Here is a 17,394-nt window from a genome sequence, read left to right on the forward strand (position 1 = left end):
GAGCTTCCAAAATCTTCTACAGTTCTTTTTAAAGTCCACGTGGTTGTGCTTGAACAAAGAAATCCTGCTGAGTTACTTCCAAAAACATTAAGTAACAAAAACCACACACTGAAAAATATTAGCAAGCTCATTTTTATTGTTATTTCTTCACCAATTTTTATCAGCTGCTGTAATGCCAACTGCAATTTGTTTTACCAGGTCAATGCTGATGCAGAAAAGGAAGAAGGTGAAGAGTTTGAAGACAGCATGGATGTTTTTGATGACAGCAGTTCTAGTCCTTCTGGTACTCTCAGAAATTACCCTCTCACCTGCAAAGTTGTTTATTCCTATAAGGTTAGTGATTTAAAAAAAAAAATTAATTAGAAAAATGAATGATACAAAAGACAAAGGATAAATGTGTCTATGTCTGTCTGGGAGCTCGAGGTTTGCTTTGCTGACGGGGTGAGATTCAGGGAGTTTCCATCTGTTCTGAGGGAGAAAGGCTCTTGTCAATGGCAGAACCCTTACTGTGATGTTTTAAACTATGTTAAAAGTTTCAGTGTTTTACAAAACCATCAGTTTTAATAAAAGTCTAGATAGGAATGTTTTTTCTACTGCCCATGCCTTCCCTTTAAAGCCACTTTTCCATCCCTCCTGTTCTACATTCCAGGCTTCTCAGCCAGATGAACTGACCATAGAGGAACACGAGGTGTTGGAGGTCATTGAAGATGGAGATATGGAAGACTGGGTAAAGGTACTACTTTCCTGAGCTTGTTTTCACTAATCCTTTTAGCAGTGGAAGCTGGGATGGGTGTAAATGCTGGGATTTTTCCCAGAGCAGTGTTCACAAGCAGAGAATCTCTCTGTTGTTCATTCACAGGCACGGAACAAAGCAGGACAGGTGGGATATGTGCCAGAGAAGTACCTGCAGTTCCCAACCTCCAGCAGCCTCCTGAGCATGCTGCAGTCCCTGGCTGCTCTGGACACTCGATCCCACACCTCCAACAACTCCACGGAGGCTGATCTGGTGCCAGGCACCCTCAACGGAGACTCCAGTGGTAAATTCCAGTTAAAAATACGTGGGATATTGAGGTGGCTCTGGAAAACACTCTGGACATCAAGTCTGGGAGATTTTCCCAGATTTCATGGAGTCATAGAATCATTAAGGTTGGAAACCTCCAAGGTGATGAAATCCAGCCTTTGACCAAATCCCACCCTGTTGCCAAGTGCCACATCTGCTCATTTTTTAACACTTCCAGGCATGGGAAATCTACCATTTCCCAGCCTGTTCCAATGTTTAACCACTATTCCAGGGAAAAAGTTTTCCCTAATCTAACCTGAACCTCCCCTGGTGCAATTTAAGGTCATTTCCTCTTGTTTTATCTCTGGTTTCCTGGGAGAAAAGGCTGCACCTAGCCACCATCTCCTTTCAGGGAGTTGCAGAGAGAGACTGACCTGCATTTGAGCACAGTAATTATCTCAGTAATTTCCTCTCTCATATCAAACTGCATAATTCACCTCTATAGCTCGTACTGCTGAGATTAGAATTAAGAAAAACCAAACTAATTTGTCTCAGCAATAATAGAATCCTTTAGACTGGAAAACAACTTTAAAACCATCAATTCCAGGCCTTCCCACTGGTTTGATTTCTTCCTTTCCCGTTTTTTTCCAGTCTGTTTTGTAAAAGCACTTTATGATTACGAGGGGCAGACGGATGACGAGCTGTCCTTCCCGGAGGGAGCAATCATCCGCATCCTGAACAAGGAAAACCAGGATGATGATGGATTTTGGGAAGGGGAATTCAACGGCCGCATCGGCGTCTTCCCCTCCGTGTTGGTTGAAGAGCTCATGGCCTCAGAGAATGGAGAGACTCAGTGGATTGGAGATATCCAGGTATGGAAACAGGTGTTGGCTTGATTTATCAGGTGGGGCAGTTTGCAAAGATCTGCCACTTCTTCAGGGGAAAAAAAAATCAACCAGTTTAAGTAAAAAAGTCAGAAACCATTTAAGAAAATATATGAACTACTTTAAGGAAAAAACCCCCCCAAGCCCTGAGTGCTTGCATTTTAGTTTCTTACTCAGCCTGATAATTATCAACTGATACATTTGTGCAAATGGAACAGATTTGTGAATAAAGGGAAATAATTTGGGTAGAAAGGAATCAAAGGAGAAAATTCACAGTTTACTTCCTGTCATTAATTTGTAAAAGACTGGGATGTGAAACACAACCAAAAAGAGAATTACAGGCTCTTTCAGCCCTAATTTAATGTTTTCATACTTAAATCTGTTCTGTATCCTCTCATTTTTGAGGGGCAGGATACTGCCAAGTATTGGCTTACAGTAATTTTAGCAAAAATATCCTCATTTCTGTAGTGTAGTTCTATAATCCTTGTATCGTGTTAGAAAATCAGCCACATTCCCCTGTGGAGCTGTGGTGTTAGAAACTGGACTTCATGTTTTCTACAGAGGAACATTTTAGTATTTTTATTCTTTGATTTAAGAAGACCATGAAAATGAACATTTAAATGCATTTGGATGGGGATAAAACTTTTGTGTCAATCCCACATGGCCAAGTGACCTTTTTGTTTCAAATAACTTTCAGAAAGCCTCTCTGAGTTACCCAAGAGAGGCTGAAAATTTCTGCTCAGTGGCAACCTATGATTTAAAAAAATTGAATCCCTGTTGGATACCCTGCCTTTCCTTCCCAAACTTTCCTGCCAGCTGGCTTTCCTCCGGAGGGAAGTTGCTGGTGTAGGGATGGGATGGAAAACTGGTGTGTGTGTCAGACATGCTGAGGAGGATTTGCTGCAGCCTCTCCCTCTTTTTGGCACAGGTGTCCCCAACTCCAAAGGCCAACAACTCCCTGCCACCACTGCCTCTGTACGACCAGCCTCCCACCAGTCCCTATCCCAGCCCGGATAAAAGAGGATCCATGTTTTTCCCCAGATCTCCATCGACAAACGGTGAGAAATTCAGCAATGTTTGGGGTAAAAGGCTTCATTTAGAACCTTCCCCTTTCAGATTTGGAAAAAAGAAAAAACAGCATTTTTGCAACATATATTCAGCAGTGCTGAGGGGCTTCTTTGTGATGGGGTTTTGCTTATTCCTTCAGAAAACAGCTTTGGTTCAGAGTCCCCTGGATTCTCCCAACCTCCACGAATTCCTCCAGAAAGTTCCTATGGCAAACTGCGGCCTGTAAGTGACCAGCAAATCCCATTGTTTTTATTGATGTTACAAGGGGTAACAACCCCTAAACAGAGCTGAAAAAGAGGTGGGGACTAAATGCCAGACAAGGGCAGTCCTATGGTTTATACAATTCCTGCTTTCCAGCAGTTTTCTGCACATTTGGAGTTATATTTATTTCCAGTCCCTTTGATTCAAGGCACTCATGATTCTTAATGATGAGAATTTTGTGTTGTCTTTGGTGCCTAGAAAAAGGAATTTTAGCAGAAAAGGAAAGGAAGAATTTAATAACTTAGAACTTGATAAAATTTGCATACCTATGATTAACTGATTTAGAAATACTGGGCAGTTTGGTGCAGGATTGCTCCACAGTTCATGTTTCCCATAGCAAGTCTGGTGTATTCTGAAATGGTGTCTTAAAAACCCCATTGGCACTAAAGGTGCTCTCTGTCAGGAGCAAGAATAAGTTGACTGATGTGGCAGAGTTAGAAAACAACATCAGATTTTGGGTGTGTATTGTTGAGGTCAGCGATTAATGAAGTATCAGTGAGTCAAATGCAGCAAAGCATCCTGGTAGTTCCCACTCCACAGAAATTCCAGGCAAAAGCACCATCAGATTCAGCATGTGATGAGTCTTTCCTAGTTTTACATCCGGGCTTATCCATGGACACAGGCAGAATAGATGTGAGATTGCACTCTGGAGAGAATCTCTGACAGGTCATAAGGAAAATCACTGATGGCTGAACTGGGGAGCACTGGAGCTGAATCCAGCCGGATGCACAACCTGTTGGTTGGAATCATCATGAGGGGTGAGCCTGAAGGTCTGTGCAGGAAATGTGAGAGTTTTCTGATGAAATGTGGCCATTTTGGGGTAGTCACAGGCTGGTTCTGGCTGTTGCAGGTGCGAGCAGCTCCACCCCCTCCAACACAGCACCACCGCCGGCCCACGGAGAAGATCGAGGACGTGGAAATCACTCTGGTGTAACGAGGGGACTGGCTGATTAGTAGTGCTACAATCAAGGCCAAACACAGCTTTTGGTCAATCTCGTTTTTAGGCACCTTTGCATGATGAAGACTTGGACTAGAGCGAGTGATAGGGAGGATTTTATGTGGCAGTGACCTGGCGGATTCCTTCCCACAGTCATGAATATTTTGTGCCTTTTGTTTTCTCGTTTGTTTGTTTGGATTTCTCTACATCATTCTTCCTCTCTTAGCACAAACCAAGACAAGCCAAAATTGGCTATTTTTCTTGGCTGAAGATGCTCCATTTTTATGTGGAGACAAAGAAAGAGCCTCGTTCATGCAGCTTAGTCTTAGCATCCTTTGCTCCTGTGCATTAGTACAGTATATTACTGTTGCCATAGGAATGTGTTAAAGATTGTGGATCCTTCCAGTAGCATCACCTGCCTGATCAGGTATTCATCAGATGAATGAAAAAGGGAACGGAAAAAGAAGTCTAAAGGAGAGGCTGGCTCCTCTTGAATCCCCCTGCAGAAGGGAAAAAACGGGAAAATGATCTCCTGGAGAAGCAAAGTGTTCGTTCCATGGGTGCTCCCCTTGTCAGTGATTCACAGCTGAACATTCTGCCTTTGGATTTTTGTGTTTACTCAGTGCATTTACTCATAGAGGATCTAACATGGAGGTGCTGAACCAGCAGCAACATCTTCTTCCACAGCAGAAACCAACGGGTAGAAAAGCAAAAAGCAAGTGAGATTTTGTCTAGATCTGGAAATTGAGCTGCTTTTTTTTTTTTCCTTAGCAGATTTTGGGGATTTTGGTTTTTTTGTTGGGTTTGTTTTCTTTTTTTAAAGCATTTGGGTCACTCTTACCCCAGATATTGCCATGTACTTTATTATCCAACGTTAGTAGTGTATCTTTGTCATCAAACCACCTGAGTTCTAGAGTTAGAAGTTCCAGTTAGAGTATTTACATGCCTTTAGTTGTTGCATTGGATGGTCCTGTAGCCTTTCCCCACCCCAATCCCATTAACCAGCCAAAGCCAGGGAGCCAGGAGCAGCTCCAGGTTCTGCCTTCACACCACCTTCGTGCCCAAGATGTGCCCAGCTCCTCCCAGGAAAGAAACCGAGAGGAAGAGTTTCACATTTCCCTCAGAGAGCTCTGAAAAGGGAGCTTGGATTTCAGCTTTTTGAAAGAAAAGGGCAAAGAATATTCTGAGGTTGAACGTGGAGTGGAATGGTTGGAGGAGAGGGAAAAACTGGATGAAAACAGGCATTTCCTTTGGGTACTGACTAAAATATTGCCAGCGTTCTCCATCAGATGAAAACCTGGGATCAAAGGCATGCCGAGGTTGGGTTTGGAGCTGTTTGTGGGTTCTCTTGTGTCTTCATGGTTTTTTTTCAAAGCCAGTAAGTTTTCTACCTTTAGTTTACTAACAAGGGCTATTTTTTGAGGCTGCATTTACAACAAAAACCCAACGACCCATCTAACAAACAAGATTTTATCATAAACTTTGCACATACTTGTGAATCCCAACCCAGGCTGGGTCTGAGACATCCAGTGCTTGCCAGTCTCCTTTCCCAGTGGGATCCTTAACCAAGAGTGGGGCTGTCTGAGGACAATTCATGGATCAGTTATGGAATCAGTGACTGTCCAATGAAGTCTTTTCCATATTATTCCTTCTTTTGCACCTCTTGTCCTGTTGATCTGTTTGAGGTCTTATTATGTGTTTATCAAACTTATTCTTAAGTTTAAAAAGAAAAGTTTAAAAAAAAAAAAAAGATTTAACTGTTTGCAAATATTTTGAGATCTTCACAACGCAGAAGAAAACCAAGTTTTTGCCATAATGTTCATGTTCAATTCCTTTGGCCAGTTTTTCTGTGTCCTTCATACCCGGACTTTCAAAAATCCAGAAAATTTTTATTTAAAAGTCTCTTTAGTTGTATTTTAAAATATTTTCTGTAAGAGCTGCTAATTTTATTTAAAAAACAAAAGTGAAAAAAAGCAAAAAAAAAAAAGGCAAAAAAAAAAAAGGAAGAAAAGTTGTAAAAAGATGCCTCCTTTTTAACTATGATTTCTTCATACAGGGCATGTATCGGCCATTGCATCGTGTACAGCTCAGTACACCCTGAAAGCATCAGTGCAAATGCTTTCTTTATATTGGCTGTAAAAAGTTTGTATTTATTATGTATAAAAAGTTGAATAATAAAAAAGTGGAACTAAATCCCTGGTGCCCTGGGAGATGTGGGGGGATATTGAGGGAGAACCCCAGGATAAACTTGGTGGGTTTTTGAGCGGGATTTTGTGCTTTTACATGGAAATTTGAATCTTGTGCTCAGGAAAAGCACATCCTTAAAGTCAGCTTTAAACATCTTTTGGAGGTGGCATTTATGCGAGGAGCAAAACATTGCCAAAAATGAAGAGCCGGCAACAAAGCTGCAGTTATCAAAATAATTGCTTAATAGCCTTGATGCAATTAGGATAATTGCCTAAAGAAAGCGAGGGGAGTGATTGATAACAGCCCTTCAGAGTGATTGTCCTTTAATAGGCTCGATTTGCCTAATTGTGCCAGGAATATTCCCCCTGCATCCCGAGCCTCTCCAGCGTTGGGATCCCTCTGTGGGCTGCGTTTCCATGTTGGATTTTCTTCCAGCACTCAGAAGCTGCCCGCTGGTGACCACCTCCTTGCTGGGCTGATCCCAGTGTCCTACAGGTGGTAGGTGCCAAATGATCCATCATTTCCATGTTCTCCCTGGTTTTAGAGACTGTTTTTCCCTCACGGAGCACAGGACCTTGCTGTGGGGTTGGATCTTTTTGCCGTTCGACTCTTCCCACGGAGTTGTTGCACAGGCCTTCACTTTCTTATCCCTGAGCTCCTGCAGCCTCTTCCTTTGAGAAATCCCATCTTCCCTGCTTTTCTTATGGATTCACGGTGCTGCTCTAAAAATTATGATCCTGCCTTGCCGTTTTGACAGCTTTGTCTTTTTCTTTTCACTTCTTGGTTGTTGCTTGGGTTTCTTTTCGCCACCGCTATGACTTGATGTGAGCAGCACGTTAGAGCCAGGGTTTCCTCTGATAGCTCTGGTTCCCAGATTCTGGAATTTCTTTTAACTGAAATAATGGAGTGGGTATTAGGAAGGAATTATTCCCTGTGAGGGTGGTCAGGCCCTGGCCCTGGGTGCCCAGAGAAGCTGTGGCTGCCCCTGGATCCCTGGCAGTGTCCAAGGCCAGGTTGGACAGGGCTTGGAGCAGCCTGGGATAGTGGAAGGTGTCTCTGCCCATGGCAGGGGTGGAATGAGATGATCCAAGGTCTCTTCCATCCCAAACCATCCTGGGATTCAGTGGTTTTCAAAAGGGATAATGGAAGGATTGGGCAGAAGGCATGCGGGTGAACAATGTGATGTTTACTACAAATCGTGCCAGGGTTGCTTCTTGTTTTAGGGAAACACTAAAAGAAACCAAAGCATGTGAGCAAATTCTCTTTCCTATCTAGCACAGATATCTCTCACTGCTGATAGTAATTAAAAAGGAAAACAAAAACGGCACCATCTTCTCTTAAGAAAGCATCTTCTGCTTGCTCTGCAGCTTGCACTGTTTTCCTGCTTGCTTTTCCAGCTTTTCCTATAATTAATAACTTGCTTTTCCTATAATTAATAACTTGAAAATCCCGGCATGGCAGGGGCAAGATTAGCATGGAATCTACTTCAATCAGCCTTTTTCTCCCAGGAAGGAGAGGATGCTATTTCTAAGAGAAGAGTTTTGTCTCCCCACATTTTTTCCATTTGCAGATCTGTTGTCCTGCATGAAAATCATGGGATGGATGGGATTAAATGTGCTGTCCCCTTCTATCCTACACCTGGCTGGCTATCTCCAAGAGGGGGGAGCTCAGGGACATTGAGACCTCAGTTGAAGGCACAGGGGGAGGCCAGAGAAAGTGAGGGATGAAAAAGAAAACTTAACTGAAGTCAGGGATGCAGCAGAGGAGACAATAAAAAATGCAGCTAGGAAAATGCTGACGTGCTTGCCATGCCAAGTGGTTTCCTACTCCAGGCATTCCCTGGGGGGATTGAGGATTACAGATCTGGCAGCAGGATCAGTGCAGCAAGTGAGCCTCTGCATTGCAGGTCATTTCAGCCAGAAAATGAAAGAAAGCACTGCAGTGATACCAGAATGGAGAGGTGGGAAATCCCTCTGGTTGGTGGAGCAGCACGGAGAGGAGGAGGGGAATGAGTCTGACAGGAACCTGTGTATCTCCTCGGATCCTGGCACTGCTGGGAAGAGCCTGGCTCCATTCTCTTGGCATCTTCCCTTCCAGTATTGCTGCTCATCAATGAGTTCCCTCCCTGCCTTCTCCTCTCCAGGTGAAAACGTAGAGAATCCTGGAATAGACTCATAGGACATGAGGAAATGGCCTCAAGTTGTGCCAGGGGAGGTTTAGGTTGGATATTAGGGAAAAATTCTTTTCCAAAAGGTGATCAGGCATTGGCACAGGTTGCTCAGGGCAGTGCTGAGTCCCCCTCCCTGGAGGGATTTAAAGCTGTGTGGATGTGACACTTGGGGACATGGGGCAGTGGTGGCCCTGGCAGTGCTGGAGGAATTACTGGACTCCATGGTCCTGAAGGATTTTTCCTGAATGATTCTGTGACAGGGAGAACCTCTGTGCTGAATTGTGTTGGGCTGGGCACTGTGCAGTGGCCACAGAGACTCAGGAATGGGGTTCCAGGATCAAGGCTTCAGGCTGTACCTCCTTAAGGATCCAGAGAAAAACCAACATTCTGCCATGGCCTTGTTTCTGTTCCCAGAAATCCTTTGGAATAAAACATGTGCTGTAGCAAATGGCAGCTTTGTGTGTTGGAAATGGCTTGTGGAGACTTTCAAACCCTGAGTCCAGCCCCAGGGAGTGAGGCCTGTGGTGGTGTCTGCCACATCCATCTGCAGCCCTATCCCATTCCTCCTGCTCGTCCCACTTCAGGTTTTCTCCCTGCAGTCCATTTGCCAGCTTGTCTTGAGTGTGTTAAGCAGCTGTTCTTCCACTGCTTTGTTTAAAATTCCCTTTTGCTGTCTGCTGGATTTCACAGCTGGTATCCAAAGGGAGCAGGAACCAGGCCTGGCAGGACAGCCAGCTCTGGGGATCAGGAATTGCCTCTCAGAACCTATCACTGCCCCTTGCCAGCCTGGACCACAGCCAGGGATTAAATGAGCTTCTCAGAAGGCTTTGGATTCTCTCACATCATTTCACCCAAAGATGTGAATATCCCTGGAGCGTTCTGGGTCAGGCAGGGATGGCTGTGAAGATCAGGAAACAGGGATAAGTTTGCCTTTGGAGTGCTTTGGAAGCTGTTCAACCACGAGTGTGCAAGTTGAGCTCCACAAGGATCCCAGGACATTCTGAGCTGGAAGGAACCCCCAAGGATCATGGAGTCCAGCTCGTGAGGATCTAACCCCAGACCTTGGCATTATTAACACCATGCTGCAGTTCTGGCAGCTAAATACATCTTCCCAAATGCAGCTGGTTGTGAGGTGAACATGGAATGAGCTCCACTGAGGAGGAGCTGGGAGCTCTTTTCTTCCCCCCACTCCAGCATCTCCCCTGGACAAATCCCTGTGTCCTGTTTGCTGAGCACTGGCAGCATCACCTGAAGGTTTCACTTCACAAAGACCAATCTGTGCCCTGCTGAAATGCCCCTTCTGTTTTGAAATTGCTTCTATGGCACTCCCAGATTTTCACCTTTTTTTGATGGAGTGGTCTTGGGGTTGGATTTTTCTTTTTGAATGCAGATTGAAGTGTGAGTGCTGTGAGCTGTGCTTCAGCTCCACTGTAATTAGTTTTGTCTACTGTAATTGCTTCTCCTTTTTCCATTGTTTAGTGAAAGACGAATGAATTTCCAGGTCTGGTTGCATTGGGAATGCTGACAGCAGCTTTTTAAAATCCCACAGCACAGCTATTTGTCTTTTTTATTCAGCTGAATCCTGCAGAGTGGGACAAATTCGGCTTCTCCTCTGTGTCCCAGGCAAATTACTGCTCTAATTAATTTCTCTAAGACTGGGGCCTCCTTGCTTAGAGTAGGGCAGGGATGGAGGGAGGGAGGGCACTGTCTGGAAAACAGCAACAACCCTGGATTAACTCCCAGAATAAACTTTTATGAAGAGACATGAGAAGCTGATGGTTTAAAAATTTAAAAAAAAAAAAAGGATATTCAGGTATTAATCCCATATCTCCTTCATAAGAACATCTTGGTTTCTGAGGAGGGAGCTTTGACCCATCACACTGTTCATGCTCCCAGGATTTCTTGCTGCAGGTAGTGATGAGGGAGGGAGCAGAGTGGGGCTTAAAACAGAAGAATTGGTATTTTTCTTGGGGATTAGATGGCAGAAATGATTGCTGCTCCTTAAAGGAGGAAGGGGTGCTCTGTGTGGCAGCAAGAGAAGGGACCAAGAGGGAACTGTGGCTGAAGGACTTGTGTGGTTCTGAGAATATCAGTGACAGTGGGAGGTGACAAACCATGGCAGGGATGGCAGGAGAGGGACCTCCAGAGGGAGGCTCTTTTTGGCAGAGGTTTGGGATAGAGATGGGGAAGCAGTGAGTGCTTCGGTTTCCCAGGAATTTCTGTGAAAGGATCTGAGCACTTTTGGGGTGCTTGGGGTGTCAGAGCTGAGGCTGAGCCAGGAATAAAAGTGGCAGGAAGGAAAACCAAAATTGAATGTTTTTTTAAAAAGAAGTGGATTTTTTTTTCTTTTTTGGCCAGAGAAACAGGTAGGGTTTTCATTTTTTCCATTTTTTCCTCCTCTTTCCAAACATAAATTTAATTCCAAATATTAAATACAGATAGTACTGATATTAAAACATAATATTAATACTATCTGTATTAATAAATACAGATAGTAATAAATACAGCCATCCCTATTCCCAGACTGCCACAAAGTATTGTTGAGGTCAGTGCAAATTATTCCCCAAGGACACTGTTGGAGTGGGATTGCTCTGGGATAGCAAGGGACCTTGTATTAATTCTGATGGCAGAGATGCTCTGCCTAACAGTGGGGAACTGCTGCTGCTGCTTTCAAAATTACCTGACTGAGCTAATCTGAGGGTGAGGAGACAATTTATTGACTTGGAGTCCTAGCCAGGCATAGATGGAGATAATTCTGGGATGTTAGTGGTATTATTCCTACAGAAAAGCAGGCTGGGAAAAGATTTTCAGGTTTTTATTAGCTCCTGCCAAACAATTGGGCTGCATTGCAGCTTGAATGTTTAATTTGGGATGTGAATAGCAGAGATACCAAAAATCAGAGCTCTCTTGGTGGTGGTCACTGGGTATTTCTGCTGAAACTGCTCATTTTCTAAAGCCAACAGCCCCTCACACCGCTTTGAGCTCCCCCTCTAGAGCTATTTTTAACGGATAAGGGGGAAAGAAAGCCAAAAAAGGTGTTAAGTTTGCAGCTCTGCTTTTGCATTCTGCTCAGGTGTCCTCTTGCTCTTCATGGCTTCCCTGCAAGCTGGCATCGAGGATTCTGCTTAATGTCCTAGAAAATAACCTTGTGCCTGGACCAGCAGCCAGTTTATCACTGCTGCTCCCTGCCTGTGTCTCCGGGGTGGAGAGGACATGGGAAAGCAGGGAAAGCAGGGAGCTGGGAATTGCCAGGCTGCTCCTGGACCAGCAGCTCCCCTCCTGATCCCTGCTGCAGCACCTGGGATCAGCTTGGCAAAGCAGTTCTGCTTCCCTTTATCCAACCAGGGAGCTGAAATCCTGGGAGCTCTGGCATTGGTGGTCTGGGATTTGAGACCTGAGCCCTGCTGGATCCTGCTGCAGCCTTAGCAAGTCCTTTCACTGCTACTTGCCTCCAGTGCTCTCCAGCTGTGTTGAAGGTGTCATTCTCCCACATGGATGGCTCCAAGAAAAAGTGCACTGTCTCAGAGACCTGGGAAATGCTGCTGATTGCTGTCCTTTTCAGCCTTTCTGAGGTTTTGCTCCCCACCTGGAGTCTTCCACCTTTATGGCAGCCAGGCTGGGATCATGCTCCTCTCTCATTTCCTCATTTCCATCTCTCACTGTAGGGAAAATCCTACATCCTCCAAGTCCTTAGACTTGCAGAGAAACCCCCAGATGTCCCTCACTGCAGCACAGCAGGTCTCACCTTCTCCAGCAGTGTGTCCTCTAGAAAGTGGCAACACACCTTCCCCAGTGACAAGGACAGCACTGAGTGGAGGTTGCATTGTACAGGGACCAAACTGGCAGTGAAATCGTTTGAATCTGCCAATTTAGTGTCACCAGGCCTCAGTGGCTGCTGATTTTTGGGCTCCTTGCACACCACGGCTCTGGTTTTATTCAGAGGTTTGTCACTTGGCTGTGAGAGAGTGAAAATAAGATTCACAAGCCCTTGGCCAGCAAGGACTTCCCAGGTGTGTCAGCAATCCTGATGTTGTCAGCAATCCCAGTGGTTGGGCCTCAGGATTCTTAGGACACATTTGCTGGCAGGAGGAAAAGCCAGGGCCTCACCACCTCACAGGGAATCTTCCCAATATCCCATATATCCCTGCCCTCTGGCAGTGGGAAGCCATTTCCCCTTGTCCTGTCCCTCCAGGCCCATCCTCCTGTGTCATGTGAGCACTTTCACCATGAACTGCCCTTCATGGAACAGCAGGGAATGGCCTTTGTCACCAGCCTTATCTCAGTGCACCTGTAAGTAATCACAAAATGTGATGCAGGGGCAGAACAGCCCCTCCTGCCCTCTGCCTGTTTCCTGGGCCTTGAAAACTGATTAAGAATCACTTGCCTATGCTGCTGGGTCTCAGGTGACAGTGAGAACTCAGGTGACAGGGCAAACTGTTCTCCTGGAAATGCCCATTTAAGTTTCAATTTACAATCCCTCACCCAGAGCCGTGGGGCCGGGTGTGAGCTGCTGGAATGACCTCTGCCAGCAGCCACTCGGTTCATTAAATAGTAATGAGCCAAATGATTCCCAGCTAAATAGCACACCGAGCATCCTTCTTCCATTTCCTGTTTTTAAAGGAAGTATGAATTATTTACGAATCTGCTTAAAGTCCTCTAAGTGAATCCAGGCAGCAAAGCAAAATCTTGTTTAGTGGGGCAGATGCCCAAAGGAAAGTGTTGCAGTGATGTTTGGGAAAAGCCACTAAAACACTGCCAACAATTTATCAAAGGGATTGGAGGTAACAGGCTGGGATTACAATTGAGTTGGCAGCTGGGTCAGCTTCACTAGCACCTTGCTAAATGCTGCAATTCCTGGATTAAATCCAGAGGATTTCTGGTGCACAGCTTCTGTTTTGCCCTTTTGGCAGTTGGTTTTCCAGTTTACACGTGTTGCAGAGGTGTGAGTTCTGGAGGTTCACACCTTTCCAGAGCAGTTACTCATCCTTAGCCTGGAGCTGAGCTGGTGCTGCGCCAGTTTCAATCCTGCTCTTCCAGCTGCAGGGAAGGGGATGAGATTGGGGCAGTTGAAAGCACCAAACATGATGCCCTTTCCCATCCCTGTCCTGAAGGATTGTTCCACCTTCCCCTGCCTGTGGAAGATTTGCTGGACTTAATCCCTCATGTCCTTGCGAAGCTAAAACCAGTAAATCCTCCTGGGTGTGAAATGTTTACAAAAGGCCTGTAAATGTGGCCCTGAGTCCTGCTTCTCCAGCCCTGTTCCCACTCCATCTCTCCCCACTCCATGTGGGAAGGCAGAACATGTTTCTCAGAAAGTTTTCCAGAGAGTGGTGAGTAACTCAGGGGTTTATGCAACTTGGGCAGTAGCAGCTGCTCCAACTGCAGCCATAAACTGTAATTCTGCAGCTCTTGCAGTAAAATACCTGTCTGAGTCAGACTTTACAAATGCTTTACACCTGGTGCTTGCAATTCATCTTCTCTCTGCTGGAATTACCTTGCAGGACCCATCTCCATTCATTTAATACAGACTATCTCATCTTGTCCATCTCTACCCTGGGTTTCATTTTCCACAGCTACTCCCTGGGAAAATTCATTAGCTCTGCAGTGCCTCTGATGGTTGTAGGGAAGGTGATTTGGGTGGTTTTCTTTCCTAGGCTGCTGGTTCCTGCACAAAAAGGTGTGGGATGTAGGTTGGGATGGGGCTGTCCAAATCCCCAAGGACTGCACCGTGGCTTGTGTTTGCAGGAGAGAAATAATCATCCTGTAAGGGAGATTCCTGAATTCCTCAGGCACAGCCAGAGAGGTGATGGGGCCTGGCATGAGCAGGATCCCAATGTGTCATCCCAAATCCTGCAGGTATCTGAGCTGGAAGGACCACAGTGGAACAGGCAGACCCTGTGCTTCTGCCTGTACCAGTTTGTCCAGGTGTATTTTTGATGACCCCAGAGCTGCTGCTTGATCTTTCCTTCCTTTGCAAAGCCAGCACAGTCTGAGGTGCCTGCAGTATCTCCCTTGTTTTGGGAGCAGCTGGGGACTTTCCCAGGAGTACTCTGCCAATGCCACCTTTTGTCATTGCCCACAGGAAGCAGGGGGATATCCCAAAATCCAGCGTGCCTGCAAGCTGGGAAAGCTGCTGGCTGTCCTGGCCCCTTCCCTGCAAAGGGCTGCCAGCCCCTCCTGCCTGCTCTGAACAGGAGCCAGCTTCCCGGGGAGAAAACGCTGGGATACTGGATTAATTGAGCCCCTGCAATGGCCTCCAGCCGCCATAAACCATGTTGCTGTCTGGGCAGTGAATGGAGCTGGGGGAGGCAGGGCAGCTCCCGATTCCCAAAGCTGCTCCGAGCCGCAATCCCCCACTGCGAGGAAAGCAGGCACCACCTCCCGGCACCTGCCGGGGCCTCCCTGCGGGCACGGGGGGTTCCTGCTGCTGCCAAGTGCCGCGGCTGGAGGGAACATCCCTCCTGTGCATCCCTGACTTTGCTCCCGGCTGTGGCTGCACAGCCCAGGGGGAGATCTGGGGCTGCAGCCTCAGGTTTAGTGCCAGCTGGGGACAGTGGGGTGGCAGGGGTGCCCATCGTGTGCCCAGAGCCAGGGAGGGTCATGGCTGGAGCCAGAGCCAGCAGCTCCATCCCTGTGGCAGCCTGTGGAGACCAATCCCAGCTCCCGGGCAGTGCAGCAAGGTCAGGTTCTGCAGCAGAGCTGGCATCACGGGCAGATTCCTCAGCACCCCGGGTTATCCCAGGAGACTGCCTGGTGCTCCCAGAGGAGGAGGGAGGGAGCCACGAGGTGGGTCAGGAATGATGCTCTGGGGAGCTTTTGCTGCAGCAACCCCAAAGTTTATTTCCATCCCCTGGATGTCCTTTGGAGACAAAGGGAGCTCCTGTTCTCGTGGTGGGCTGCAGGCTGAAGTGGGAAATGGGGAACAGCAGGGGTGCAGTCCCTGAGGGTGGGGAGCCAGAAACCTGAGTAGCAGTCACCCATGATGGGATTTATGGATAATCCCAGACCTACTGCCCATCCAAGCCACTACTGGGACTGGGAAGCCGCTGGGACCTGCTGGGCCACACCTGAGCTCTCTGAGGAGAGGGGTGCAGGCGTGTCACTGCTTTTTGGGGTGTTGCCAGCCTCCATTTCAGCAGGGAAGAGTAGAGATGAATTCACAGAATGGCTCGGGTTGGAAGGGACCTTTAAAGGTCATCTAATCCAACCCTCCTGCAGTGAGCAGGGACATCTCAATTAGCCCAGAATCCATTCCCAGCACCTGGGAGCATCGGCCAGGGCTGCCTTGGGCTGCAGCTGGGGCTGGCCGGAGCTGAGGGAGGAATCCCACGTTGCTATTTGGGGAAGGGACTGAAATGTTCCCGGCTGTGAAGGCCACGGCTCGGAGCCTGCTGGCTTAGCCAGGCCATGTCTGGGGGGACAGGGGACATTCCCTTGGTGCCAGACACCCCCTTGGGCCCTGCTTGGTGCCCAGCTCCAGCCCTCGGTGCTGACCCTGAAATGCTGACACAACACATAGTTCGTCCTTAATAGGGCATGGGAAAGGGGACACGTGGCAGGGTCAGGCTTTTTGCTCATGTTGTGTCTTTCCCTGTACTTGTATGATCCAGAAAGACCCTGGGTGAGCCCCTCCTGGGGAAGCTCAGCCTAAAAAAAAGGTGATCTTGGGCAGGTTTTTCCTGCTCTGGAAGTATGGTGGTCCCACGTTGGAAACCAGCAGAGTGGGGTTTGTGCAGGTTGGGAGGGTCTTTATTTGAGGCCCCGGTTAATAGGGATCAAATCCCTGCACGGAGACATCCCCAGCTGCAGGACACTTCCCTGGTGTTCTGTACGGGACAGGGAATCTTGGACAGGCTCAGGGAGAGCAGAGGGAGCTGGCTGAGGGAAGGGCAGCATGGCTGGACACACCAGAAGAGAGACAAAGGTGTTTGGGGACAGGAGGGGACACGATCCCTCACCGCCACCTGTGTCTGCCGTGCAGCGTGGGATGCTCCGCCGTCCCTCGAGCTCTGGATAAATGAATCCCTGGGAAGGAGGCTTTTCCCACTCTGGAAACCGTCTGCACTGACATCTAGTGGTGATCCTGGCTTTTCCCTGGAAAAGGGGAGAGCGGGATCCTCCTGTGCTGGGTGGGAGGTGCTTTACTGGTCCTGCTGGTGTTCCTGCTGTGGTCCTAGTCAGTGGCACAGGAGACCTGTGGGCATTTTCAGAGAACCATTTGGGTTGGAAAAGACCCTTAGGATCATCAAATCCAACTGCAAACCATAATATCCATGATAAAATGCAGTTTAAATCTCCACTTCCCATAGGCTGTGCATCAACTCTACCCATTATTGTTATTATTGTTATAATCCCCTACAATCCCTAAACCATTTTTAAAAATTGTGTTCTGACAGGACAACGGGGAGTGGCTTCCCAGTGCCAGAGGGCAGGGATGGATGGGATTTTGGGAAGGAATTCCTGGCTGGGAGGTTGTTGACATTTTGTCACAGGTTGCCCAGAGAAGCTGTGGCTGCCCGTGGATCCCTCGAAGTTTCTAAGGCCAGGGGCTTGGAGCACCCTGGGATAGCGGAAGGTGTCCCTGGCCATGGCAGGGGGTGGAAGGGGATAAGCCTTACGGTCACTTCCCAAGCAAGCCATGCTGTGATTCCTGGATAACAGCAGAGCATCCTCTGACAGCAACGACTGGGCAGAGCAGGTCTCCAGGTGTAAACCTGGCGTGAATTATCATTGATCTGTTTGATTACATGCACTGCTGGCTCTGGCGTCCGATCCACGGGGTTTAGAGCGCAGGGAGCGCTGCTTTGGGACATACAGAGGCTCAGCCCTCCCCAACATGGCGGCGTCGCAAAGACTACATCTCCCATCGGGCCTCGCTCCCCTCCCC

At 47.4% G+C, this 17,394-nt stretch overlaps 1 protein-coding gene across 4 annotated transcripts in view; it reads left to right on the forward strand.

Moving 5' to 3' along the window:
* FCHSD2 (FCH and double SH3 domains 2) overlaps positions 1 to 6,343 on the forward strand; it is a 120,309-nt gene extending 113,966 nt beyond the window's left edge. For all 4 annotated transcript variants that reach the window (XM_085078044.1, XM_085078049.1, XM_085078026.1 and 1 more), the window contains 7 exons: positions 199 to 333; positions 650 to 733; positions 860 to 1,037; positions 1,652 to 1,872; positions 2,813 to 2,942; positions 3,092 to 3,174; positions 4,064 to 6,343. In XM_085078044.1, coding sequence (XP_084934170.1) covers positions 199 to 333; positions 650 to 733; positions 860 to 1,037; positions 1,652 to 1,872; positions 2,813 to 2,942; positions 3,092 to 3,174; positions 4,064 to 4,147 — 915 coding nt within the window. In that variant the 3' untranslated portion in view covers positions 4,148 to 6,343. The remainder of the gene's footprint in view (positions 1 to 198; positions 334 to 649; positions 734 to 859; positions 1,038 to 1,651; positions 1,873 to 2,812; positions 2,943 to 3,091; positions 3,175 to 4,063) is intronic.
* Positions 6,344 to 17,394: the final 11,051 nt, after the last annotated feature.

The sequence above is a fragment of the Lichenostomus cassidix genome, chromosome 1 (genome assembly GCF_008360975.1).
Source record: "Lichenostomus cassidix isolate B80296 chromosome 1, HeHo_3.0, whole genome shotgun sequence".
Taxonomy (NCBI): Eukaryota; Metazoa; Chordata; class Aves; order Passeriformes; family Meliphagidae; genus Lichenostomus; species Lichenostomus cassidix.